General features: G+C 46.6%; 1 protein-coding gene across 4 annotated transcripts; it reads right to left on the minus strand.

Moving 5' to 3' along the window:
- Positions 1-825: 825 nt before the first annotated feature.
- On the minus strand, positions 826-27,056 carry LOC6597682 (6-phosphofructo-2-kinase/fructose-2,6-bisphosphatase 1). Of its 4 annotated transcripts, XM_002022800.2 has the most exons (6): positions 26,890-27,056; positions 9,078-9,426; positions 8,932-9,008; positions 7,810-8,015; positions 3,927-7,754; positions 826-2,747 (listed from the first exon to the last, which is right to left on the minus strand). In XM_002022800.2, the coding sequence occupies exons 2-6, from the start codon at positions 9,260-9,262 to the stop codon at positions 1,482-1,484; spliced, it is 5,562 nt and encodes a 1,853-aa protein (XP_002022836.2). In that variant the 5' UTR covers positions 9,263-9,426; positions 26,890-27,056; the 3' UTR covers positions 826-1,481. The 4 variants fall into 4 exon arrangements, with proteins under 4 accessions (XP_002022836.2, XP_026848872.1, XP_026848871.1 ...); XM_026993071.1 differs by lacking the exons at positions 826-2,747; positions 3,927-7,754; positions 7,810-8,015; positions 8,932-9,008; positions 9,078-9,426 and adding an exon at positions 12,124-14,279 and having other exon boundaries at positions 26,890-26,908; XM_026993070.1 differs by lacking the exons at positions 826-2,747; positions 3,927-7,754; positions 7,810-8,015; ... (1 more) ...; positions 9,078-9,426; positions 26,890-27,056 and adding exons at positions 12,124-14,279; positions 16,320-16,374.
- Between the last annotated feature and the right edge of the window lie 865 nt (positions 27,057-27,921).

Raw genomic sequence — 27,921 nt, forward strand, 5'->3', positions numbered from 1 at the left:
CACCTGCTCTTTGATTCGCGAATTATTGCAATAACGAAACCCAAAGACATATTCAACAAGAATATATCAATTGATTGCCCAAAGAAAACAGCTGTTTTCATGTTTTCAAACCATTTGGAAACGAAACACTATCGGTGGCAAAGAGTAACGAAAACCGGAGCACATAAATTTCAATTCGTACGAATTTTTCCATCCCAAAGAAACCAAAGACCTTACCGACAAGCTGTTTTTTGTAAGTAAATCGATCCTGAAAAAGTTGGTTGGTTTGCAGGCGAATGTCGAGAGTATAAATTGGCTGTATGGGATTTTGTAATATTAATTCTTCTTAGGAAGTGTTCCTTATGGGCTACAAGTGGAGCCCATCAGAATAACCATTATAAACGAAACTCGAGTCGAGCATCAATGTGAAGAATCATGCCCAAGCAATGCAACATAGATCTAGAGTCTGTGCATTTGTTGCTGGGAAATGACCGGAGACGAAGAATCGCCTATAAGAGCATTGAAGTACCACAAAAATTTTAATTGAATTTGTTCCTGACGCAATATCCTGGTGTTGTATGGTTTTTGCCTCTGCTCAGTCAGTATATGTATCTGTGAGCTTACGATTTACTTAACCTGTACCCCTTTCAGACCGTGATGCATCGACTGTCCGATGGAGTCCTGTTCTCAATATTTCTATCTGACGAATTCGTGCAAGACCGATGTCTGTCGATGTTGGTGTGCCGCGGCCCTTGCCGCGATGTTATATATCGTATTTGTACTTGTCCATTGAGCTTGTCGTAGAACCCTGTTGGACAGGCGTTCCCAGTATGGATCTACAGTGGGTGTTTGGATTATGCTGGCTTTATTTAGTTCGTTGCCTGGTCAAAGCAATATGCTTCGCGGTATTTAGTTTACACATTCATTTTTCTTTGTCAATCGACGTATGCGACGTAATATATAAAATATAAATTTCGCTTGGAGTTCAGTTGTGTACATGTCTATCTTCTAACTTTTATCTTATATGGTCTATGTGCTGTTTGCTTGTTGCATGTGGGCGCTCGGATCGGAGCATCTTAATCCTACTACGCAATCGCTGCTTCTTCTTTCGCATACTGCTGCTTTTCCTGCGACAGTGTCCATTACGTAACTTACTTGCTAGTGTATTATTATTATTATTTTGCTGCACATACAATGTACAATGCAATGTAAATGGGGAAACGTTGTCAAGGCGAAAACCTTAGGTTAGGGAACTATTCCATGCGTGCTCATGCAGATACATCGAGATTGTATGCGCTGTGCCACATCACAATTTGATCGCTTCTTTATGTTGAATTAAACTAGCAAAAGGTTACAAAATTAGTGTATCTCCCTCTTTTACGCTCAACATAAAATGCTTCCGTTACATCTACTAAGGCTACAAGAAACGCTTATGTGTACGACAAAAAAAAAAACAAATTGGGGGGTGAAAAAAACGACGTCTTCGCGATATACATGTCGCCCTACTGAAAGGGGGCGAATCGCATTAATTCTGGGATGGGGGCTGTCACGCGGGGAGCTATAGCCGGATTCGTGACGGTGATTGGGAGCTCCAGCGAGGTGGGTATGCCATTGGTGTTTGTGACGCCGATGACGGCCAAACTGTCCTCCAGGTTAACCTCGCCGAGGGGTGAGACGCAGCTCAGCTGCACAGCGCTCGGATTCTCCAGCGTGGACATAATCGGCGTCTGGTTGAGGAGCGCATTCGTTTCGTTGGTGCGAGCCGTGATGGGTGGCGTGAGGTGGGCAGGCGCTGGCGGCAGCACGTGAGAGACGAACACGACGCCCTCGGGTCCGTCGTCGCCAACGTCCATGAGGCCAGCGGCGGAGGTGCGTGTCTCTATGTGTAGCAAAGCCACACTAGCGTTGGCAGCGTTGACATATTCAATCTCGTTGACCACTTGGCTGTCCGCCAGTGCTTCGGCCAGCAGGTCTGTGGCGGGGACTGTCATGGCCGCTGTTCCACCGACTTCCTCCTCGTCTAAGGTCATGTCTTCCACGTTGACCAGCTGCAAGTCGCGCTCCTGCAGATACGCCTGGGCTGCTTGGAGTATATCGCGGGCATGCAGCACGGCCCTGCCACCGCTGGCATCAGTCTCAGTAACATTCAGCTCGATGCAAGAGTCTGGCTGTTCCGCAATGCTGAAAAGCACCGAAGGGTCCAGTTCCAGGCGATGGCCGTTGACATTGAGATGCAGTACGTTGGGCTCCAGCTGGTCCTCGTGCAGCGACAGCTCCTCGTCCACATTGAGGGCCCCACCGAAGCTGGCCACTTGGCTTAGGGGCGTCATGATGCCCAGTATTTCCACCTGCTTGTTATCGTTGGTGGTCTCTTCCGAGTGACTGTTAACGATTTGCGCCGACGACTCCACCGAGACCTGCTGCTCCAGGGAGTCGAACGGCTCGTCGCTGTTCTGCTCAAAGTCCACGCTCATCTCCATCTCCATGTCCGCCGGCTCCACTACCTGAGCCACAGCCTGGCCACCGCGGAAGTCAATGTCCGCAAATACAGCCGACATCGGATGTCCGTCTGCAAGTCGCGGTGGCTCACGCAACGCCTCTCGCGGCACCGGCACCAGGTGGTTCTTCTCGCTGTCCAGGTACAACGCCACGTTGTTCAACGGCATGAAGTTGTTGTTGGCCAGCGAGCACAGCATAAATGTGTGATTGTAGCCCGGTATGGGAGTAGTCATCACAGCGCAGATGCGTCCAGAGGACAACTGGGGCGGCTGTAAAAAAAGCGATAATAACGTTTATCAACCATTGACTGATATTTAGAGGCACTAAAGATGCCCTATAGTCGACGTTCCTTCCGACTAACCAAAAAATGCGCACGTTACAGCTCGTTAAAGGAAACCAAATACAGAGCTTGCTTTTTCAGCTGTGAGCCACCGTACCAGCTTGAAACCGAGGTATATATTCTTCACTCCTATATATAATCACGATACGGGTCCAAAATTTGAGATACACGCACTTGTTTCAGCGCAGCTATACGAAATTCGGTCGCTCTAGATGTTATAGTCTCTGAGACTCTCTCTCTCTCTCTAGGCGTTGAACAAGGCAGACAGGCGGACATGCGGACAGGAGGTAATGGCTATAGAGGCTTGGATACTGAGGCTGATCGTGGATATATCCAGTGCCGGACTTGAGTGCTAGGTGTGCAATAATTTTAGAAAAATTGAAAGTCCATCTCTATTCATATCTTCATCCATCTCTATCCATCTTTCCTTTTACCACCTGCAATGTGTACGATTTTCCTTGGAAATGTCCATATTCAAAATAAGGATTGTACTTTGCAACGACAATTAGAGCTCTCATACATCGGCCCACCCAAATGATTTTTTTAACACCCAAATCTTCGAGTCAAGGCTTCCTTGAAGACAGCAAAAAAATACAAAAAACGAGTCTTCATTGTTTTTCGACACCCAAAAGAGTCTAACAAAGTCTTCTTTCAGAGACAGTGCCACCTTCTGCGTCCCAAAAGTGTTGCCAAAGCAGGCTAAAAAGTTTCTTAATGGGTATTTTGTAGCCACCAAAGCTCGAATTTTCTTTATTTTTCCTCGTAACCCTATCCAAGGGAGGGTCCTGCAGATTATTTGGAGTTCTGGTGTTCGACGGCGTCTTCAAGAGTCCGCTTATGCGGATGTCAGGAGATTACAGGAGTATATCCATCGACCTTCAGCTCCGTAAGGGAGCCCAATATTGCTCTTCCCCAATATGGATCCCCCAAAAAGAGACAAAACAAGACTGATACCAACAACACAAGTCAAATACAGAGACGAAAGAGTGCTGGATGGACACCCCATGTAGTGGAAAGGGTGAAGGGGGAGGGCCACCCTTGAGCTTAGCAGCAGAATATATAGCCACCGCTTCCGCTTGAACAGCTCCCCCTTTGGGGGGACACTTACGTTGTCTGGACTCTCCTGTTGCTCCTTCGGATCGCACGACGTCTCGACGGGGTCGCTCCCCACATTACGCGAGCGTCGGCGCTGGCGCCGCTGCCCAAGCTGCAGCAGTGGCATGGGCAACGAGCTGGAGCGACGGCGCTGCGAAGCGTCACGGAGGTCTTCCAGCTGCTGGTGGGCTTTGGCCACATCGTCGTCGCACAAGATCTGGGCAAAGCTCAGGGCCCTGCCCTTGGACGGGGAGGTGGTGGTGGCGGTGGTGGTGGTGGTGGTGCTGGTGGTGGTGGTGGTGGTGGTGTTGGTGGTGGTGGTGGTGGTAACTGATGAATCGGCACGGGAATGGCTGCTGGAGCGCCGGGCGAGGAGCGACAGCTCCAATGGCACCACCAGCTCTCCTGAAACGAGCTGGCGCTGAGGCTCTAGTAACGAGTTCACCGACTCTATAAGGCTCATATCGATTTGAGAGTCCAGCGCGGATGGCTTCTCCACATCGGACTCCTCCGCATCCACATCTGAGGGCGATGGCTCCTGTTCTGCTTGACTAGTTTCGTCCTCCTCGGGCGTTCCTGCTTCCACGTCCGGAGACACTGACTTCAGTGTCTGGTCCTCATTTGTATCTAGAGACGAGTCCCCTGTGGATTGTACTACCTGGCTCCAGCGCTCCCGCGCCCTTCGGCACTTCTCAACACTCCGTCCGCTAACCAGATCAGCCTCGTACTGGCGCAGCAGCTCTTGCTCTCTCTTCTTCAAAAGCAGCTCCCGCTTTTGGGGCACAAAGGACACTGGCTCTCGCGACTCTAGTACAGTTGCGGCCGCCAATTTTGTCTCTTGCTCAGACGCCGGCTCTGGCTCTGGCTCTGGCTCTGGCTCTGGCTCCGGCTCCGGCTCCGACTCTTGCCCTGGCTCAGAGTCTATCTCCTGGTTCGGTTCCAGCTCTGGCTCAGACTCAAGCTCCTGCTCAGATTCGAGCTCTTGCTCTGGGCCAGGCTCCCCCTCTTGCTGTTCCTCCCCGTGGTCTTCGTCCAGCACCTGCTCGCTTATATTGACGCCATTGGCCGCCAGTTGGCGATTGGCTTCATGAGGTACGCTTTGTTCTTCGACTTCCGAATCCTGCTCATCTGTGTCTCCCGACTGTTCCTCCTCGACGGCGGCTTCCTCGTGGTTTGTCTTTTGAAGCCGGCTGTCGTTGCTGTCCGAAGAATGTAGGCTGCCGAAGGGAAGGCGATCGTAGAGGTTGGGCAGGCGTATGTCCTCCAGGATTAGCACGCCGCCGCGCTGCACAGGCTGTGTGGCATCCACAATGGCTGCATTAATGAGGCCTGCCCCCGACGCGGTTCGTTGCAGCTCCCGTGCCTCCTCCGCCGAGATCACCGCTATGTTGGAGGCAATCGAGCAGCTCGTGCTGGAGCTGAGCAGCGGCGATGCAATTCCACTCGTGTTCGATATGGAGCTGCAGTTGGAGATGTTATTGCTGTTCCGGCTACAAATGTTGGTAAGTTCCTCGACCGTTGCTTCGGGCTTGAGCTTGAACCGAGCCTTGGAGCGCCGCTGCTGTCTGCGGGATGGATCCGTCCTGGGCTTGCTGCGATGACGTTTGCCGCTGCTGCTTTCTCCGCTACTGTTGCTGTTGCTGTTGCTGTTGCTACTGCTGTTGCTGCTGCTGCCGCTGCTGCTGCTGCTGTCGCTCGTGCTGCTGGTGTACCCGCTATTGAGGGGCTGGGGAGAGGCTCCTCCCCCATTGTCCAGGTGAAGAGAGGCGGCGCCGTTGCTGCCGGCACCCTCGGCTTCGTCGGCTTCGTCGGCTTCCTCGTCGCTAGCCAGTGCGGACTCCGACGTTGGATGGCTTTCGTCCTTCGGCGCTGCCTGTATTGATTTGTTGCGCGACTTAAAAATGCGCTTCTGGCGCTCCTTAATGGGCAAGCTCAGCTGATCGGCCTCGAGCTCTGCTTCATCTGGCTCGGGCTCAGCGTAGCGAGGCACAGTTTCCTGATCGGCGATCGTTTTGGCAGTTCGACTGGCCTGGACAGCTGCTGCGTCTGCTGCTGCGGTGGCGGCTGCGGCTGCGGCTGCGGCTGTCATTTGTAGCCCATCGTCGAAGCCCTTGAACAATTCGTCATTGGAAGCAGTGACCTTGGATCTGGCTCGTGCGGTCGCCGCTTGTCCCGGCTGGGGAAGCTTTACGGCTTCCTTGGCGAGGATGGGCGACACGAGACCTTCTTCCATGTCCCCAGTGCCCTTGGTATTGGCCTCATGGCGGTTGGTGTGACGTCTGTAGCTTAACCTATTCGCTCCATCCTGCTGCTGCAGGTCCTCCTCCTCTGAGAAGTCGAAGCAGGACGAGGAAGTGTTGTGGGCCTTGGATTTGTCATTGCCATTGGTTCTGTCGCGCGTCGAAACCTCATCCTCAATAAAAACGACGCTCTCGTTGGAGCTGGCATCGCTGTCCTGAATGATGATCGGTTCGTCGCCCGTCTCCAGCCTTCTGTCCACGTGGAACTCCTGCAGCACCACGTCCCGCCGGTCCTTCTTTGGTATGTTGCGTATGCGCTTCTTGGCGGCGACACCCCTGTTCTGTTCCACGTCCTTCTCCCGGTTCTGGGCTTTTTCCATAGTTGCTTTGGGATCGATTGAGCCACCCAAGGGCTCCTCGCACTCGTCGTCGCACCACTCGGCCATCAGACTCAGCTGAAGCTCCAAGGAGGCCGCAGCTGGGTCTGTGCAGTGCGGCTGCGAATAGTTTACATTTGGTGTCTGCGCTTTTCCTGTTGTTGTTGTTGCTGTTATTGTTACTGTTACTGTTGCCGGTCCTTGGGCCGAGTCCTTGGGGAGAACTTCATTCTGCGGCAGCAATAAGTGTGCTTCAAGTGTGTTTCCGGAGCTACTGGCAACGTTTTCGGAGTTCTTTGCTTCGCCGACTGCTGGAGCAGCGTCCGAAAATTCGATCTTCGCGACTGCCTTCTTGCGGCGCTTCGCTTTCGGGGCACTGCTCTCAGGCGAGATGGGATCTCGCACCTGGACTGGAACGGTTGTTGTCAGCAGCGACTTCCTCGACTGGCTGGCCCGCTTGGACACGGCCAAGGCCTGCTCGGTGATGGTCGCCGCCAAGGTGCGGCGTCTTTCAACAGCCAGGCCGCGGGCGCCACTGCGCCGCGGAACCGCTTGCGGCGGTGGCAGAGCTGGCGTTGGCGGCGATGGCGGCTGCCCATCGGCTAGAGAAAAGTCCTGCTGGCGACGGGTCATGGAGCGCGTGAGGCGGCGCTGCTTGGCCGGTGTCTGATCAGGGGCGGGCATCGTGGCGCGGAACCTGTTCATGCGCTGACTGCGGGGGTTCCGACGGTTCTGGCAGCGTTCACGGCGGGGCGAGGACGCCCTGGAGTTGCTGTTGTTATTGACTATGGGTTGCACCATACGCTCGATGCTCTCCATCGTGATCTGGGCTATAGAGGCCACTCTCCGCTGGGCCTCGTCGCCCAGCGAGGCGTCCACCATAATCGAGACGTGGCGCGAGTGGACACGGAAGTGGTTGCTGCTCTCCCGGCGGCGCCTACCGAAATGTGTGGGAGAATCGAGCTCATGTGTGGTGTTGGCGCGTCTGGCCGATCGCGTCTGCCTGCTGGGGCTCTGACTAGGGCTGGTGCTGGCGTCTTGGCTGCTGTTGCTGCTAGTGCTGTACTTGCTGGAGGACTCCAGGTGCCCGCGGCGGTGGATGAGCAGGACATTCATGCTGCTGGTGCGGAAACTGCACGTGCTGCACTCGTAGCTGGCCTCGGTGAAGCGCTCCGGGACCGGGTCGGCCGTGCGCGCAATGTCCATAATACGGAACGTGGACTCCTGCAGGGGGAGGCGGGCATTAGCAGTTGCTGTAGGAGGCGTCCAGCTTACTCACCTGCTTGGGCGTCGAGGACGGCCCGTTGGAGCTGCGAGTGCTGCCGCTCTGGCTGCTGCTGTTGCTCGAGAGGAGCGCCTTGATCAGGCTGTCCGGACGCGCAACGGCGTGCGCACTCAGCCGTTGCTGATGGTTACGGGACTCAGCCAGCGCGACATCGTCATTGAACTTGACCCGCATTTCCGTGCTCATACCTTCGGCTTTTCCTGCAATGGAGTGGCGAGAGTTAAGCGAGAATGGCAGTGATACACGAATTTAGGGATAGTTTTGGGGATATATTTGTTTTGTTTCCGACCCCATCAAGTATATGCATCAACAGCCGAGTCCATCTCCTTGAGCGCCTAGATCTCAGAGACTACAAGAGGTAGAGCAACCAGACTCTTGTGATACCACACTGTTGCAACCGTTCGTTTGCGGAGGTTCCGGCCTGTATAGAGGCGTCCAGAACGGACAAGAGGCACCTGGTCTCCTTTAGGAACTGGAGGCGAAAGAAGGGCCGCCGATGGCATCAAGGTAAAGTGAGAGCCAGGCTATGGCCAAGACGCTCGCACGGCGGCCTACGTGTTCGATGAGATTACCCTCCTCAGGGGTCTCATGCCTCTCTCTCTCTCTCTCTCTCTGACTCTCCTGCACCAGGAGTGTCTTCATCATTGAAGGTCAGCATGCGCTAGCCCGGAAACAGGTCTGGGGACGCAAGACTTTACGTAGCTGCATTCTTGCAAAAAGGCAGATACACCTACTTTTGGTCTCAAATTTCAGCGATGAAGACCACCCAGCAGAGGGCCTCGAAGGCCGGGAGAGCTCTGCACTGCGAGGCCAAGGACATCGGCCCACACACCACTGGCAGCGGGAAAGACCCTAAACCTGGGACCTGGACCCCACACTTGCCTCTCTCTCGAGATACAGAGGAGCATAGATGCCTGGAGAGTCCTTGGAAAACACAGGAACGTGGCAACTGTATTCTCCTACTCCCCACCATCTCTCCTGGGTCCCGCCTGATCCTGCGCGAGGCCTAGAAGCGCGTGAATTTTCTTTGAGGCCACTACAAACTCGTTCCCAATACTAGTATACCCCTCCGTAAGTGTTTGAGAAGCCCAATGCACCATTTCTAGGACTACTTACGGATGCCGCGTTGGATGAACTCCTCCTTTTTGGAGCATTCAAAGGGATGAATCAGTTTGTTTGATGCGACTTGCTCGCTGAAAACAGAAAACAGAATATAGAATACAGAAACCCAGCCAGAAGTGCAATCGGGGGTTGGGACTTACTATGTTTTCTCGTTGAAGAAGGCAACAACTGCAAAGGGGGGCCGGCTGGCCTTCACGAATCGAAAGTTCTGTGACAAGGTGACTTCGCCGGGCCACCAGATCTCTGTGTTGTGTATTTTAACCCACACCACATCGCCCTCGCTGTACGGCGGCTCGTTGGGCTCCTGGTTTCGAGAACGTGACATTTTTCAGATGATGCCGGACTCTGTGAATACTTCCAAAGTGGTTCCTGATTGCACGATAGGAAGGCGTCCGTCGCCCTGCTGCCCCTTCCGTCTGTGCAGTCGTCTAGTGGTAGCTCTATGTCCTCTCGGCACGCTCGAGCACATCCGAAGACACTTCGTGGCACCTGAAATGTAGAACAACAACAAAATGAGCAGGAATTCTATAAATTTTCTATGCCTCAAAAAAAAAAAGTATTTTTTACTACCATAAAGATAGATATTTGGGATAATCGCTTAATGTACCGCAAATGAGCTGTGATGCAATAACTTGAACAGTATGCGATCTCTCAGAGGAGCCAATTTAAGGCGCTCAAGTCATTCGATTGGACATTGGAGGGAGAGAAAGCGAAAGACAAAGAGAGAGAGAGAGCCTCTGGAGAACTGGCGCCTGGTAGCCACCGCAATGATCCGATCTTATCCAAACTCCTCCAGCGATTACACAATATATTCGTATAGATCCACTCGGATTCTGCGTGTTCCGGTTTCTCGTAACCTCAAAATTGTGGTCTCCAGCCCTTTGCGGCTCTTCAGTGCCATGCGAAAATATTATTCTTATTATAACCAACCATCAGCTCTCTTGATTCAGCAACAACGAAAATACCCCCGATTAACCGCGATTTATCAAGAATTAATGTGCAGAACATTTTTGCGGATCATTTTTGCTTTTGAATACAATATCGGGCGACGTCGACGACCCAATTATAATTGTTTCATTTGTAAAATTCAGACAAAAAAAATTTTTTTAAATAAATAAAAACAAAAATAAAAAAAATATTTAAAAAATAAATATTAAAAAAAAAAATTTTTTTTAAATATTAAAAAAAATATATAAAACAACTGCAACGAAAAGAAAAACCTTAAAATAGAAAAAATAGTTGTTTCTGAACAAATAAGCCTTGCATTTGAAAAAAAAAAAGTACAAAAAATATCAGGTTTAAATATTAAAAAAAAACTAAACCAAGAGAAAACAACTTATTCAACAAATTTAAAGCTTCAATTCTATATAAAAAAAAACAATTTTTTTAAAGCGGAAAAAAGTTCAATTTTGGTTGCTTAGTGTTGTTGGTTTTATTCAGCTCCGCCCCGCCAGAATGACATTCGATAGAAAGAAGAGACGAGAGGAATTAATCAGGATAGGACGTATAGGATATATTGTCTTGGAAAATATAACAAATTGTGAGAGAAACTGCACTAAAAAGCATACCCCAGCCCATTCGCTTCGCAGCTTTGAGGGCGTGCAGCAAGTCACACGAGAGCTGCTCAATAAATCAGTGAAACACAGGTTTTTGGCTAAACAATCATTTTATTTTTCAACATTGTCTACTTGTAGATCTATACAGTTTTGGCCAACGTTTCTCCAATGTTTGTAGCCTCTCTAACAAATTTTGATTCGTCCTCCAAATAGTCATTTCTTTGGAGTCAAATCTCTTTCCGCCGAGCCATTTCTTCAGGTTTGGAAACAAGATATAGTAGTAAATCTCTCGGTAGTAAATCCGGGAGGAAGCCCAATTCATGGATTTTTGACAGGTCTTCATTGTGGTCGATTGTGGGCACCCATCTAGCGGTAGGCCTTCTCATACCCAAAACTGCCCATGGCTTCCACAATCTCTCACACTTTCCATCCCCGATCGTTAATTTTTTCAATTTTCTCGGGCCTGCAGGAACGAAATTCAGTAAACCACCAAAAATACCAAAAAGGTATTTATTTTGGTTGCTTTTGGAACTGTCAGCCGTGTAAAGTTATTGGATGTTTTAAGTACTTCAGCAGTGAAATTTAGGAAATAATATTCTTAATGGCATTTCATCGAGGGTATTTTCGTTGTTGCTAAAGCAAAAGAGACGGGTGCTTGCCCCCCAGTGAATGCATATTATATCTTATTGAAATTCCAATAAAATACCAAAATATTGCCACAAAAAATTTGAGTGTAAATTTAGCCAAATGTTACTTTTGGCTCTTCCGAAAACGACTTGGGATTGCCCGATGGTAAATGAAAGAATGCAGTTGTTGGCTGTTTGTTTGATAAATCGTTATTTATTTGTTAGATCTCGTTATGATATATCAAGCGCAAATACACACACACATGTAGGCAAATGAAGCAAACATAGGGGTGGCTGTAGAGTAAGTATATCGTACTATAGGCTAGCCTATAAGTGCCGGATAACAGGAGAACCTACCAAATCAAGACATGGAACAAGTATTGTATACAAAAATAGACACCCAGATCCAGGGGTAGCACCCTTGCAGTAGTAGTATAAGTAGTATAAGTAGTAGTTTAAGTATAAGACTCATTTATGCGCACAGTAAATATGCATATATATTTATATACATGTCCATATGTTCGTACATATGAAGCTAGAGTAGTGTAGGTCATAGCTCACAATCAACTTAGTACCTAGATCGCTCCCTTTAAGGCTTCGTATCAATTTAGTTCATAATTCCAGGTTTACGTGTTTACGGGTTTCCAGGTTTATGGGAGTGAATAAAACAATTGTGTGCAGTCAGAGACATCGAATAGGTGAACAAAACGAAAACAAAAAGAGAGCTCAGGGCCTTAAACCTATGTACATATCTTTAAAAACAACGATCCATTCAGAGACATGGATGGCGACACGTATACACTGTCGGTCGACAGAATGTTTAAGTAATAGCGACCCTTGGCGCCGCTGGCACCGCTGGCACCGCTGGGGCACCGTGTTCATGTCCGATTGTGTGTTGTGGTTATGCGATGAAGAGCTTGTGCGTGGGGAGGGGCATGCCACGACGAATGACGAGCCTAAAGTGTCTTGGATTTCGAGGGACGCAACAAGTGCAGCCACCGCCGTCATTGGTGGGCTTGGGCATCGACGCGTCCGCCATTACCATTCGTTGCCGTTGCCACATCATCGCCCACAATGAGCACCTTGCCAACGCCATCGGGCGCCACCAGCTCACCGCTGAGACCGTCGAGCCCGGGCTCGCTCACGTCGCCGGGTATCTTGGGCTTGGGACGGTGCGTGTCCACCGCGTCGATGGGCAGCTTGATGTGCTCCACCTTGCAGCCGTACGCCACGGGGGTGAGCTTGATGACGGTGTGCAGGGGCACATACAGGTAGGGCAGCTCATCGGCGGACTTGTCCAGGAAGTAGGCGAAGAGGCAGCGCAGAACAGCCTGGTGGGACACGACCAGGACATTCCCCTGCCTCTCCAGCTCCATGATGACGGGCTCCAGGCGCGCCACCAGATCCTCGTAGCTCTCGCCGCGCGGATAGCGATACGCGAACTTGTTGACATCGCGTGCCTTGAACTCTTCGGGGAAACGCTCCTTGATCTGCTCGTAGGTCATCTCCTCGCAGTGGCCGGCATCGATCTCGTTGAGCGCCTTCCAGCGCTCTTGGGGCGCCTTCACGTCGGCCACCGTCTGGATGGCTCGCTTCATCCACGAGGTCCACACACGCAGCCCGTCGATCTGCTGCTGCGCAATGAAAGCGGACAGGGCCCGGCCGTACTGATGGCCGCGGGCGCTCAGATTCGAGTCGCCGCCAATGAGCCCGCTCAGGTTGTGCTCGCTCTCGCCATGCCGTGTCAGATAGATGGTGCGCGGCGTGATGTGTATGTTCATCAGATAGTAGACGATGCGCGACTCCACGTGACCCTCGTTGTTGTAGACAACCACCTTCTTGCCAGCGTTGTAGACCTTCATGAAGCTAAGATGCGACTCGGTGACCTCGTCGATCGGCTGGTAGCGCTCCTCGTAGTGCTCGATGCGCTGCAGGAAGTCCCGCACCACCAGCTCGGTGTTCATGTTAAGGTAGTCCGGCGAACTCACCTTCACCTCCAGAATGTTCTGTTCGATGATCTGCGGATCGTTGCAGATCGACTCCACGAAGAACAGACGGAAGCCGTGCTGCTTCACCACGATATCGTAGATGAGCTGTCGCCGGTCCCGGGTCGAGTTGGTGGCATCGAACACGGCAATGCTGCCCTGGCCGCTCAGCAGCCACTCGCACGAGTCGTGCAGCGCCTGGTTGGCACACCTGTTCCTGATGGCCATCGCCACCTCGTTGTCGGCGCGGAAGAACTCGTGCGACTTGTAGGCCGTGGTGGCGTGCCGACGGTACTCGCCCAGGTTGAACACGCGCGTCGCGATCCCAATCCAGTTGAGGTAGCGCGCCAGCTTCTTCGAGATGAAGGTCTTGCCCCTGGCCGGCAGGCCCACCATCGCTATAACGTGCGGGGTGGTGCAGTCAGCGATTGTTCGCTCCCCGCGAATGGGGAAGGGCTTCGTCATCACCGTCTCCGAGGTGGGGGGCAGGAGCTTGCGCAGCTCCTCGGACATCACCGAGGGGCACACATGAAGCTCGTTCTCTATCGCCAGGTCGGCGGTCTTTTTCAGCTGATTCAGTGAGGTGGTGCGCACGCGTAGCGAGGGCGATGTGTTGTAGGGCATGTCCATGATGCTGGTGGCGGTCACGGAGCGTACAAGCTGCTTGGTAACGGCGGATCGTGGGATGCCTGCCGCTGCGCCCGACTCCTGGGACGTGGATGATGAGGAGGATGTGGACGAGGCTGATGATGACGAGGCGCTTGATTCACAGTTTCGGCAGCTGCACAGATCCGAGTATGAGGAGGAGCGTGGTGCGCAGGAAGGACGGGATAGGAGGGTATTTTTCTTCTTAATGGAAAGCAATGGCAATGACAATGGCAATGTTCCTACAACGTCCTCGTCGTCGTTGATCACGTCTCCGTGTCCGTCGTCTCCGTGTCCGTGTCCGGTGGTGCTCTCTTCTTCCCTATCGTTTTTCTGGCTACTTTCAAAGCTTATATGGCGGCTTCCGCTGCTGCTGCTACTGCTGCTGATGTTCTTCTCGCTGGCTGAAAGTATTTGGGTAGAAGTTGTTTCTGTGTCTGTCAATTGTTGCTTCTGTTGTTGTTGTTGAAGACACGCAGGGCCTCCAGGTACTGGTGCTGCTGCTGATGTTGTGGTGATTCCTGCTGCTGCTGTTGGTTGTTGGCGTGGCGAGACATGAAATAAGTCGAGGATTTTTACATAAATGTTCAGTTGGATTTGCTGATGTTGTTGTTTGTAAAAAGGCTTTCTGCAATGGGATGGATGGGAGTGAAGCAGTGAAGAAGAAGAGTGTGTGTGTGTGTGTGTGGCTGAGTGCAGTAGAAGCCCGATTATGTGCACACACACACACACACGTATGAATGTATGTGGATACACGAGTATCGGGTATCGGAAATGATATGGAAGCAGAAATCGAAGCAGATCTGGGCACACGAAATGTGTAAAAATTAACATGCGCGCACACAACACACAAAAACATATAAATATACACACATCTGTATACATATATTCCTGTATTCCTGAATCGATGATATTTGACTTCTTTGAACTTGAAACAAAAGCGAGCACACGCAACGCACGAACGAGTGAGTGAACACCAGCAAATGAAGACCAAATGAGAATGAGAATGAGTTTGAAACTTAAACACTCTTGAGGCTACAGGTACGCTGCTCTCTTCGAGGAGAGAGACAGAGAGAGAGAGAGAGAGCAGGCCAACGCACACAAGCAAACGCAATACAAAACGAACACGAAGCCAAGCAAAGCAGCTGAGTTGGCGAACGAATGCCGCCCGCCTCTCTGCTGCTGCTGTTGCTATCGATAGTTTTAGATGGCTATGGACAATCGATAGTAGGCGATAGCTGATCTTCTCGGCCAACACAGGCCCGATCAGGTAGCACAGGTTCTGGCGCTGCTGATACACTGCTGCACGTACACACTGGATGCACCCTGATACACAGGTACAGAAGAGATGTATGTGTGTATGTGTCTGTAATTTTTGGAAAGCAGAAGTGTGAAAGGAATGGCAACCTAATGAAAAGCCGATTGAAAAAGATTTAATACTGCAAACGGTATAGTAATATCAAAAACCCAAGAAATAAAGCATCGTCGACCCATAACAAATTGTTTAACAATAAACCGAATCTATAAAGTATTTTTTGCTTTCTGTACTATTTGCATGCTGTACGTAAATCCCTGTGCCATATGGGATCGCCCACACTGTAGCTGAAAGCGGAACCGGGAAGCGGAGCGGAGCTGAACTAAAGAAAAAACAAAAATTTGATCCGCGCTGAGTTGATAGCTAACATATGTATGTATTCGACTGTTGCTATTCAAATAAAAAATGTTCCACATAATTTTATTTCACGACTTTGCGAATAGTTTTGTCGGAATCGGGCTGATCGGATCTTCTACGAAAAAACTGATTTGATTTTCAAAATAATCATCTTAAAATCCCATACCGGATCGATCAAGCAAAGCTGCAGCGGTCTAATCTGGGCGAGCTTTCAAAGCTTTCCTTTCCGCTCAGCTGTCGACAGCGAGCGCACTGCAGCAGTGCAGTGTTTGTTGTTTCTTTGCCGCTTTTGAGTAAGTTTTCCGCTCCGCTTTCGGCATTGCCATATGCGGCCCTCGAACGTGGGACGCGGACTTGAGGATAGAATTGTTTGACTCTTTATATGCCATCTAAATATACCAAATCAGACCTAACATAACTGTTCATTATTTGGCAAGCGGCAGCGTCTGTCCAGGCATTTAAATGTAAAGCAATAAGAAATATTTGGACTATGTGGAGAACAGAGTGGATGAAGACTGAAGATAAACAGCTATTTCGGTGGCCATGCTGCGTGAAAGAAACAACTATATTCCCACCTTTCACTTGGGTCCAGGCTGAGTCAACTGGAAGCACAAGACACGTTAAATCTGCTCACTTTCCGTTGGATTTTAAGGTAAAGAGAAACCCCCGGCCACACAATCGCCACGAAGTTTGAATGTTTTCTTGCCTTACACTGAAACAAATGAATTTCAGATAAAGCCAGAGAATGTTTTGGAAACATTAAACATTTGTTTGGGGGCAACAAAACCCGCTAATGTGCCCAGCCGACAAGAGAGACTTGCAAAGAGTGCAGCTGCGTGATTTTATGAATACTATGGATTCATGCAGGGCTCTACGGACGGTATGTATTCGCAGTTACCTGATCCAAGCAGAAGAGAGCTGCAGCCGCCGGAATAAATGATAGTGAAGCTGCCACAACGCTGAACGCGGAAACACTAAACAAATATAATGCCAAATTGAACTCCGAAGTCTAGAGAACGGGAACGACATCGACACCGACTGCGACGGCGACGTCGATGGTTACGGCGACACGGTTACGGCGACAACAGCCAAAGGCAATGTCGATGTTGACTGCATGGAACAGAATTTAATCAATCCCAATTCAAGCGAACAGGAATATCATAGCCTATATCCGACTATGAGATGCCCTCCGATCATATCAGACATCGTCCACAGATAAATAGAAGGAAAACTCCAGGCAGGCAATCATCGGTGGCTTCGGCTGCGATACCTATTAATCTGATACGAGACCCCCATCTGCAGAAGCACAATATACCCTTCCTTCGTTTCATTTCAACATTAATTTCAATTTTTTCCACGGCTGTCGACTGGCGTCACAAGGGAGGAGGGATCCTAACCGATTGCAAGTGCAATTAAACGCCGCCCGGACATCGGGTACGGCAATACAATATAGAATTGCACTTTTTTTCGTATTGACTTGACGCGATACCGATTCCCATTATACTAGATTAGAGGCGGCGCTCCAGCCAACGCGTGCGTCATCGGGCCCATCTATCTGACACGGCGAGACACGAAGCATATGTGGCTGGAACGAGACGGAAGCTGAACTGGTCCAGATACCCCAACCATCCAAGGTCAGACACTTGGCAGGGTGACATCACACGCTGGTAGGGCGTGCAATGAGAGGAGTAGAGCAGTGCTCACCCCCCAGGCATACGGCATACGGCATACGGCATACGGCATACGGCTTCCTTGTACGCACGACTACGCCTGTGTTTGTGCTATCTCCAGCAACTCTATGGTGCCACAATAGCAGGGCCCGATAACTTTCTTTTGTTACAAAACGGAGTCATTGACTCGCTTGGCCGAGGGGTGCGGGTACTCCGCAGTGGAGATTCGAAGGTGGTCCAACCAAACTCAAAACAACATCTAGTCCATCTCCGAGCGAGAAACACCACGCATATCATTAAAGATAAGATAAAGATATAAGCCAAAATATGACCCGACGTTACGGTGCAAACAAAACAGTTGTAAAACTCTGGGAACTGGCTTGGACTATCGGTACAAAATTTTTCGGGAAATTGCTTGAGAGGTTTCAATATTTTAGAGAGACTCCGCGGAAACACTTTTATCTAGAATCAGCTTTCTTATGACCGAAAAAGTGAACTTTCGATTATTTGAACAGGTTTTCAGATCCAATTGAATGCTGAATATTGTAAGGAATGCTCAGATTAAGCAGGCTGCCATTCCGGATCGACGGGAAATAGTTGTTCCGTTCCTCTATCCGGAATACGAACTGTAGAAAAGGAAATGCGGAGGGTTAAAAGTCGAACAGTTACCGAAGAGCGGGTTGCAACTGCGGTTGAAAGCGGTTGAGAATTACGAGTTCTTGGATGATCAAGGCTCTAGATCGACAACAGAGGAGACCAAGCCGGCCGTGGATGGCGATGTTGCAACAAATGATGCTGCAGATGAAGGCTCAAGGACAAGGACCAGCAGATAGAGGATCAAGGTAGCCAACGTTTACAAGAAACTCCAGGATAACGTTAAGCGTTAAGAGACCAGGGACATAGAGTATTCAAAGGAAGGTGCTTCATATGGCGCGACATTCCGGACAGATTCCGGGACCTGAAAGCATCCCCAGCGAAAATAATGGACAGGCGACTTGGAAATCCCACTATCAGAGGCGTAAAGGAGGGATATGACTGCAAACAGCTACAGGCGAAAACACGCAGATAATGCTGGAAGCACGAGGACACCTAGAGGATTTTTACGGGTAGTATCCTCCAGATCGCACCACCATCGAAGAGACCTCCCTCGTTCGGCACAAGCTCCGTTTTGGCATGGCATGGACCCTTCGGCGGAGCTCGTATGTAAGTCTTTCACAGTCCTTCCCTAGTCCCGTCTATTACCCTTCCCTCCGTTCCTTTGTGCGCTGCTGTGGAGGATTGGAGGAAGCACACATCTTGACGCTGACCTTGAAATATGCATCTCGGCCATAATACATATAAGGTCCCCCCCACTCTGGACCCACACACCCTTCTCAAAAAACAAACACAAAAATTTTCCAACAGAAGAAATAACAAACAACAACACCCACTATCGACAAAATGAATAGCCAAGCCCGAACGAACCCTGATAAGACCTGAAGCCGTCCAAAAGGGCACATCAAATGATGTACAAATATTGTGGCGGGTCAACAGCTGTGGCTCTTATCAGTAGAACTGCCAACGCAATCGCCATCAATCGTGCGAAATATCCAAGCGGACTCCAAAACACCTTGGAACCCATTACATATGTACATATGATAGCGTTTCCACCCATGGGAAATAGATGTGAGTGCCGATAACTCTAGAGTGTAGACCTGAAAGACAATGGAGTACTTTTGTGCAAATTTAGGTACTTGGACAGATCTCTGTGTGTCCCTCTGTCCTAGAGGGAAATCGTCCTAGAAAAAGTGCAATCCCAGGACCGAAACAGCATGTCATGATTCAGCTCCACTTTTGGGTATGGGCTTACAAGGGCTTCCTGGGAATATCCAGGCACACATGCATACACACATACATACATATGTACATACAGTAGCGGTCAGCGACATGTGGACAAGTCGAAATAAAGTGATTTTTTCGTGTGTTTACAAAGTTCTGTCTTGTTTCTCAAGAAAGAAAAAAAGCTCATCCACCTAATTAAATAATATAAATAGAAATCACATAAAAACACACAAAACAAACACAAAACACAAACCCAAATTTTCTTGTGCTCCAAAAAACCCTTAAATCAAAAATTATTCAATTTGGGATTAACTTTTATAGTTGTGCGGAAAAATTAATCTTAGGCTTTAAGTCCGGAAATAAAATCAGAATCTGGAATACGGAATCGTCTTAGAAGATGAGGGCTCCGACTTTGCGGCTATCATTCGTCATACTTTCGCCAATCCAACCCGTTTATCTAAGATCCATTTAAAACGTTACGTTTCTCCAATCATTTAAGGTCCAAGTTTCGTTGAATTGGGACCATATTTGTCTTTTGTGGAGCATTTCTATCGAAAGGATGTGGCATATTTGCTGACCGAAGACCATTAAGTCCTGTCTGAATAAATTGTCTAGCGATATCTTATGACATTTTGAACCGATTTTCGATGCTCACGCTCTTACCTCCCGAGTTTTTAGAAATGTTGTATACCCAAGGTTGGGGCCAATAGTGGCAGAACCAATGTGTTCCAATCCCAATGCCAACACAGCTGCCCTATCGGCTTTTTTTTTTGTATAAACTTCTTGATTTTATGTAAGAAAAAGAGACGTTAATTAGAAGCTAATGAATGTATCTAAACAATAAAAATTGTTCCCGGCCTGAGTGTCCACATTTCACTGTCCGTCACTGTATGTGTGTACCGTAGCTCCACGCCAACAGAATGCACTCGATTTGGATTGAGTTTGTGTGGGTGTGTGGGCGAGTGTGTGCATTCAGTCACATACACATATGCACATACATATTTATGAGTTAAATGAAATGAAGGAAACGACATGGACATTCAGTTCTTTGTGTTCTTTCACTGCTACTTCGATTTACGTACTTCACTTTGGTGTTTTTATTATTTTTCTTACTCACCGCAAACCAAAAACAATTAAAAGGCCTTTAAAAGCTGTTTAATAGCAAGTTCTGGCTAATACCAGTAATACCCAGTAGTCGAAGGGTATGGGGGTATATTAGTTTTATGGTGCAAGTGGAGGTGTGTCACACCCAGAAGGAAGGAAGGTTTCCGACCCCATAGAGTATATATATTCCTCATCAATAGCCAAGTCGATCAGGTACTGTCTGTGCCTCCGTCCGTCTTGTTTGCCGCCTAGTTCTCAGAGATCATAAGAGCTAGAGAAATCAAATTTTGTGCCCACACTCCCAAAATATCACACATTTAAAAGTGTATTTCGTCCCGCCCCCTTTCGGTCGCACAACGGACGAAAATCTATGGCGTCCACAATTCTTAAGATACGGTAAAACCTTAAACCTCTATCTTTCTCACACACACACACACACTCACACACAAGCAAGCTTTTCTCGTGCAGTGTGCGTAAGGGAGCGTAAGAGAGCAGAAGGAATCGAGATAAACGGCTGGAGTTGGTGAGACGGAAAAAGAAATAAAGAGGCGGACGAAGAACAACAAAAATGGGAACAGATCAAATCTAATATATAAAAATCTCTCGTCACGGCTCGTCTCTTTTTGCGAACAGCGATAATAAAAATAAATAAAATATATTGTACAAATTACATAAGTTATATATACTGATTGAGTACCGGTTAAAAAGTAGAATCGCGGTGCTTACCGCATAAAAAATAAATAAAATAAATATAACAAAATAAACAAATATTTATCTATGTTTTGCAAAAGTTGTGCAAAACTTGAACGCAAAAAACATTCAATTTTGATAATATTTTACTATTGAAGAAAAAACCAACAGTTTCTTTTTTTTAAAAGCTTTCGGTTGTCTTTTTTAAATGCAGCTTTTGTCATGATTTGTTGTTTTTTTTTTTTTTCTTCTAAAAAGAGGGGAACACTGATTGAACCGTACATACATATGTGTGCACACACACAAATTCAGGCAAACAAAAAACAAATACAAATGAGTGCACTCGATATTAATTGAGAAACACTCCCCCACTATCACTCATTCAATTCGTACCTCTTCGCTTAAATGTACTGCGTACGAGTCTAACGTGAGGACGCTGAAAAAACTCACTCAAACTTCAGGCACGCACTGGGGGCATTCGATCATTTCAGCTCTTGAAGAATTATGATATTTTAATGAAATAAATTGTGTTCGAAAGGACTCTGCACGAGTACATGGTGCTACGATGTCTAGAAGATTTACCATATATTTTTGTTCGAAAGTAAAGTTCAACTTCAAGGCCCGAAAATTAGATGGCTTGGAAAATAGATTTTCCTTCTTTTGATTGAATATGAATAAATTTCAATACACCCAATAAAAGAGAGCAAAAAGATAATCCTACGATACCTGGGTTAGTTTTAATTTGACCTTAAAAGTGCAGTTTGTGGATAGAAATGGAGTAATTGAATGTTAATTTTGAGGGTTCATATTCCTAATATCTTCGAAATCCTCAAGGTTTTTATTCTTGAACGCCCTTGAAAATTGTTTATCAGTCGCAAGCCAATAGGGACTTGTTCTTTCTTCTTTTTTCACGCCATGTCGACACTTTTCCGATTAACAAAGGAACTTCAAGTAAAACAAAGAAGTAATAAAGCCGATGGGGATTACGCGGATCTATTTTTAGTTGAAAAGGTAATCCAATGCTGTCAGAGAACCATATTTGTTAAAAAAAACTTCCAGAAACTTAATAGTGCATGGGCCTTTGCACCTTTCGCCGTCACGTGACATTCGTTCGAAGAAATTATGGAAAATCAAACTCTTTTCAATAAATATACCCTAAGGTGACGTTACAAAAAACAAAAGAATGGTTTGGACACGGCTAACAAAAAATCAGCGAATCTGGAATGTTCATTTCCGAAGTTATTAAATGTGAAACCAATTCGTTACTATCCGAAAAATCTGGCCTCAAATCGAATGAGTATAAAATGAAGTATTCACTAACGACTCTAGATTTTCATTGCACCTCTGCTTAGACCTGTGGCTGACTCAGTCGTCGGTAAGTATATCTACAAGTGATCCTATGATTTATGTCCATCAGACAATGTATTTTATACGTAATTATACGTAAACGCCGGAATGGGAATCGGAGCCGATGGGTGGCGCATGCACTCTCTCTATCTCTCTGATGGTATCGCTATTTGCAAAAAAAAATAAAAAATACCAGATTAATTTCTTGGTTAATGCGAGGAGAGGGTGGTGATTGTCTTGGGACATGACGCTACGATGATGTGTGAAATATGGAAAGAGAGAAGAGGAGAGAGCGAGAGAGAAAGAGCGAGCGCCTGTTGTATTCTGATGTTAATCCTTGCACTCCTTTATCCTGTGTCATACATATACATATGTAAATTGTGGAGAGAGGATGCACTTTAAATTAAGTTGAACTTTGAATCCCGATGTCTATCTCATTTAATGAGCGCTTGGAACTCTTTAAATCTCTTGAATAAAACAAGAAAAAATAAACTAAAGTTTAGTTTATAAAGGACCTATCTGTGGTAAGGCCTATATCGGATCGACGTGGTTAATTTGAGTGTATGAGAATTGAGGAGAATTCAATCTGCTCGAAAAGTCTCCAAAGATGAGGAAAATCGCATGCAACCGAGAAATAAACTCGCAAAATAAAACATCCAACGACAATGTTTTTTTTTTGTGTCGATGCTCAATCAGAAATGGGAAGAGTCTGAACAGCACCTTCGTCAAAAAAATATGGAATATGTATTTTAATAAACGTAAATTTAATTTAACCAAATAAATGCTAAATGCGCGAATGCATAAACTATATATGTACGTAATACGTGTGTGTATGTGTGTATGTATGTATACATGCATGCCAGAAAGTCGCGTCAAAAGCCAAAAAAAAAAAAGAAAAAAAAAAAAACAGCCACACAGCAGTGCAAAGTGGGCTAAATGCGGGAGGAAATGGGAGCTTATACGGTATTGGAGCTGCCGTCAGCTGGCCCCATACATACACAACAAGAGCGATTGACCCGTCATCTGGTTCGGGACTGGGGCTGGGGCTGGGGCTGGTGCTGGCGCTGCTGCATTGCTGGGAGCTGAACTGGAGATGCTGCAAGGCGAGGAGCTCCCGCAGCATTGAGCCATGGCTGCACAAAGCCGAGCAGAGTTAATTTTTATTTTGATTTGATTTGGTTTGTTTTTTGTTTTCCTTTTATTAGATCGTTGTATATCGATAAGACGGCCAGAACAAGCAACAAGAAACAACGCGGGACCGCACGAAAGTCGCAGTAATAATAAATAAAGCAAAGACACAGAACGCACGAGGGGGGAAAAAAAAAAACAAAAATCGATCCAAAGCAAGATCGAAATCACCGCTGCGCAATGCGTTCCGTTCCGCACACGTCGCTTGTCGCTTTTCGAAATAGGAATGAGCAAAAGGCAAGGTAGAGCAGCAAACGGCACGCGCGCGATCCGACGTCGGCGTTGCCGTCGCCGTCACCGTCGCCGTCCGTTGTGCTGTCGGTAATCGCAATCGGTGGGTTTGTCTAGGCACAGATTATGAACAGTGCTACCAGTTCAGATATTTTGCCGCAAAAAAAAATCGCCAACTATCTCAGTAATCTAATTTCTTCCCTCTATGGATGTAACAATTTACAATATGATTTTTAAAGTACCACCACCCAAATCAACGGAATTCTGATTGGCTATTGGTAAGAATAAATGCAAAAACCTTTCGGCTTTTTTTTTATACATATACAGGTATATTTTCTCTACCTTTCTTAATTGACATTTCACACTACTGCCTGCCAACGGTAATTATACACACACATATATATACACATGCACATGAACATTGCCAATTGCTCCAATAGCAGTAGGTAAGGTACCGTTTTGGGAGAGGAAATGGCTCTTGGCTTGGCGGAAATATTTTTTGTAAGTGCACACACAGCGAATAGGACGGGTTTCTAATTAAATTAGCAAACCAATAGGGACAGAGGTGCTCAGCTTGCCAACAAAACTATTTTTGACAAGTTGTTTCCCTCGATCGATTGAATAAGCCAGAGAGAGAGAGAGAGAGAGAGAAAGGGAAAGAAGGAGAGTGAGAGAAGGGAGAGAAAGAGAGAGAGCGGGAGAACGGGAATAGGTAAGCATGGACAGCAAGCTATAGACTCTCTTCTGCTCCTGGCCTTTGTAGGCATACTTCTGTGTACTATTCATACCTACCAAGAAAAGCTACACGCGAATATTTGTAAACAAAATAAGCGAGAGATGCAAATGGACAAGACGCAGCCCTGGTCAGCAGTAGGGGCCGATATGTTGATACGACTGGTCCCTGGCTTCTCTTTTCAAATCGATCAGAGCACGATCACGTGATCTCCGTTTAATTAGTATTTGTGCAGATTTCGTTGAAATGTTCGCGCACAAACACACACACATACACACACCTCTTTTGGATTTATAAATAAATGCCCAAGTCCACAGCACTGCGCTATCGCTCGCTCATGCGCTGCGCCTCTATTCTGGCACAGCGCAAAGCCGATAGCATGACAAACCGTACCTGTAAGAACAATAAACAAAAACAACAACAACAAAAAGAGCAATGTGCACTTGAAAATGTTTGGGGACAGTCACTTCAAAAGCATATGTATGTGTAAAATTGATATTGGGAATTTATGTTTAGATTAAGATTTCAGACAACTTTATCACAAGTCTTTCTGAAGATAATTGAAATAATTGTTATTGTTATTGCGATTGGATTACTATGTCATAGAACTATCATGTGAACGATCTATTTGCCAGGAGCCGTACGAAATTAGTTTCACAAAAATGCAAAAAGCGCGCCAAAAAAAAAACAAAAAAAAAACCATCCAAGCAACAGATGTAATCTACATTTTTTTTAGTGGTTCCAAAGCCGCAACACCACAATACCCGGTACTCAGTCAGTACACACATACATACGTACGTATGTACATGTTATTTTATGATTACAATTTAAGTGTAATTTTGTAAAAGTATATTCCTCCATTCCGTCTATGCTCTTTCCCTCTAATGACAAATATTTTATCTGTTTCCACAGCACACATTCCGTTATATGTATCTCCCAATCTCTCTTCCCACACACCATGTACCATCAACCTTTATATCTCACTCTCCATGCAAGGTGGAGCCACTGGACGAGAAAGAGATGGAGAGCGATCGCACGGCTACGCGAAATTATTGCCTTTATTCCAGCCCATCTGATCAATATCTCGATTTTTCGAATCTACTAAATTGTTAATTGTTTGATTGCTTAGTGTCTGAGAACTTTGCGACAAACGCTGCCTTCTGGCTGTTACATACATCATACATTAATATAATGTCGTCTTCATAAATACACACAAGTAAAGTACATTTGTTAGCAACTACGGACATCGCTACATCGACTTCATGCTAATTAAGAATATACATACATACATATTTATACTATTCCTCTCTTACGCTTTAAACATGCATTTTTTTAAATACACTACTGTCGGAAGAAAAGCTCCACTCCAGCAGCACACAACACTGTGCGCAAAATGCAACACTGCTATAACTTACTAAAGCAATGGCCGAATACTGTGATGGCGGTGTTCAAGCGTATGTGTGTATGTGTGTACGTGTGACAGCCTGTAGACTGTGTACGTGAGCTAATGAGAGCGACTACGAACTAGGCAAAATGTGAAATGTCAAAACATTGCGTAAATTTTCGCCCCCTCCATAGCACACCTTATAACTAGTTTTTGCAACTAATAAAATTTAAAATATTACATACACAACCCGATAAAGGCAAATTTATTTTTCGGCGACCCGCAACGAAAAAAACAAATCAACCCCGCACTCACTAAGTCACGCACGATGGTAGAAAGCAGAGTAAAGAACACACTTAAAACAAAAATAAAGAGAGCCTGCCAAGCTCTTTTCCTTGGGTTCGAGTGTCCCCTCTCTGGGGCTATTTGTGTGTTGCATTTTTTGCATGTGTGTGGGGATGCGCGTGTCAGAGGCAACTTTGAAGAACGTAAAATGCAGCTCACCTTATCCTTCGTATTTATTTTGTTTCAACCGAACGAACAATCCTTCCACTGGCGTTTTTTTATTTTTCCTTATTTTATTTTTTTGTCGATTTCCACGACGCTGCTAATAGTCGATGGTCTTCCAACATGTTTTTGGTAAATGTCGTGTCTGTTGGAAAAACGTCTCTCCCAACGTCGTTGCCGAGCAAGATGGAGATAGCGAGCGATAGCATCAGCAGTGGGCTGGCCCCGCTACGAGAATATCAACAACAGCTCGGCAAATACATATGTACATACATGTGTAAAACACCGTTCTATAATTTTCAATTCAATTTTTATTCTCACAACATTCACTTTTGCACTTCATATTGAGTTTTCCCGACGCTGACCAAAGTGTTCTCTCTGCTGCGGCGCATCGTGTGTGTGTATGTATGTACATATTTATTTGGTTCTCTTTTGGTGTGCTGTTAAGAGCATTACTCAACACTCTTTTGCCGTCGGGAGACGGACCCACGACGAAACTATACAAGGTGGTCTTCATACTCTTAAATTAACAACACATCCAAATCATCACGCACACACATCCAATCGCAACGAAGCTTGCTGTTGTATTTGCTGCTGTACTGAGCAAAATAAGCCCAGAAAAGAGAGCACGTTGCGGGAATGTACCACCTTGAACAATTTCATTTTGGGTAGACCGACGGTAAACACACAAATGTGCAAGGGGGACTTATATAAATACGTATGTACATATGTATGTATATGTGCATTTTTATTTCTTATGAACACGTATTATTGGAACTTTTCTTGTACTTACCCCTTAACAAGTGCAACAATTGCGAGGCAGCATCAGCATGACAGTGGTGTAACTGTTAGGTGCTTTTCAGGTTTTTTTCTTTTATGGTTGGGCTGCGTTTTGTTCACAGACACATATGTACACAAAACGACGAGCGGCTAAGAACTCTCATAAAAAACGCAGCGCGCTTTGGTTACACACACATACACTACACAACAAATAATAGATACATTTGTATATGTCTGGATATCATATATATATGCGAATACATACACACAAATGTACGAAACGAGAAATCGTATTCGAATATTTTAAAAAAGTATGTATATATGCTCTGTACTTTTAATTAAAGTAGACACTGATTTGATACAACCGCCCCTACAGGCACACAATTGGCTGGGTGATGCAAAAGCGAGTTTTTGTGGAACTGAAGCCTCTTCTGACTTTAAAAAAGATGAAGGCGATTTTTTGGATCTTCCACTCCAATTCCTCAGCAGGCATCCATCCAATTGTCCTCTCTCACTCTCTCTCTCTCTCGCACTATCAATTACAAATCAAACTCAGAGCTGTATGCAGTACATGGCACACAACATTGCACAGACAACAGAACGTAAAAAATGTGTTATTAGACGAAATTTTTCTGCCACTTTTGCCTCTCGACACAAATCGAACGTTTTTCACGGTTATAGTATGCAATGCAACGACGAAATTATACCTAGTATTAATAAACTAAAAATTTAGAAGAAAGACGTGCGAAGTATAACTGGAGAGTTATTTTTATCGATAGCCCCGTCCCTACTGAACTCCAAATGCTACAATACATCGATGGCCAACTTTTCCAGTCTTTTTCAGACACATCTATGGTATTTTTGAAGCCTTTTTTTTTGCTGTATAGCCTGCACACACTGGGGCTAGTATCGGTAATAGAGAGGCTATTCATAATAATTATTATTGGGGTATTTTCGAGAACCTTCAATTAAAAAATAATATTTGTCAATAAAATTGGAAAGTTCATAAAATAAATTTTGGGATTTTTCAGCATTTCATTCAGAT

This window comes from Drosophila persimilis, unplaced genomic scaffold, assembly GCF_003286085.1.
Source record: "Drosophila persimilis strain 14011-0111.01,24,50 unplaced genomic scaffold, DperRS2 tig00000804-arrow-arrow-pilon, whole genome shotgun sequence".
Taxonomy (NCBI): Eukaryota; Metazoa; Arthropoda; class Insecta; order Diptera; family Drosophilidae; genus Drosophila; species Drosophila persimilis.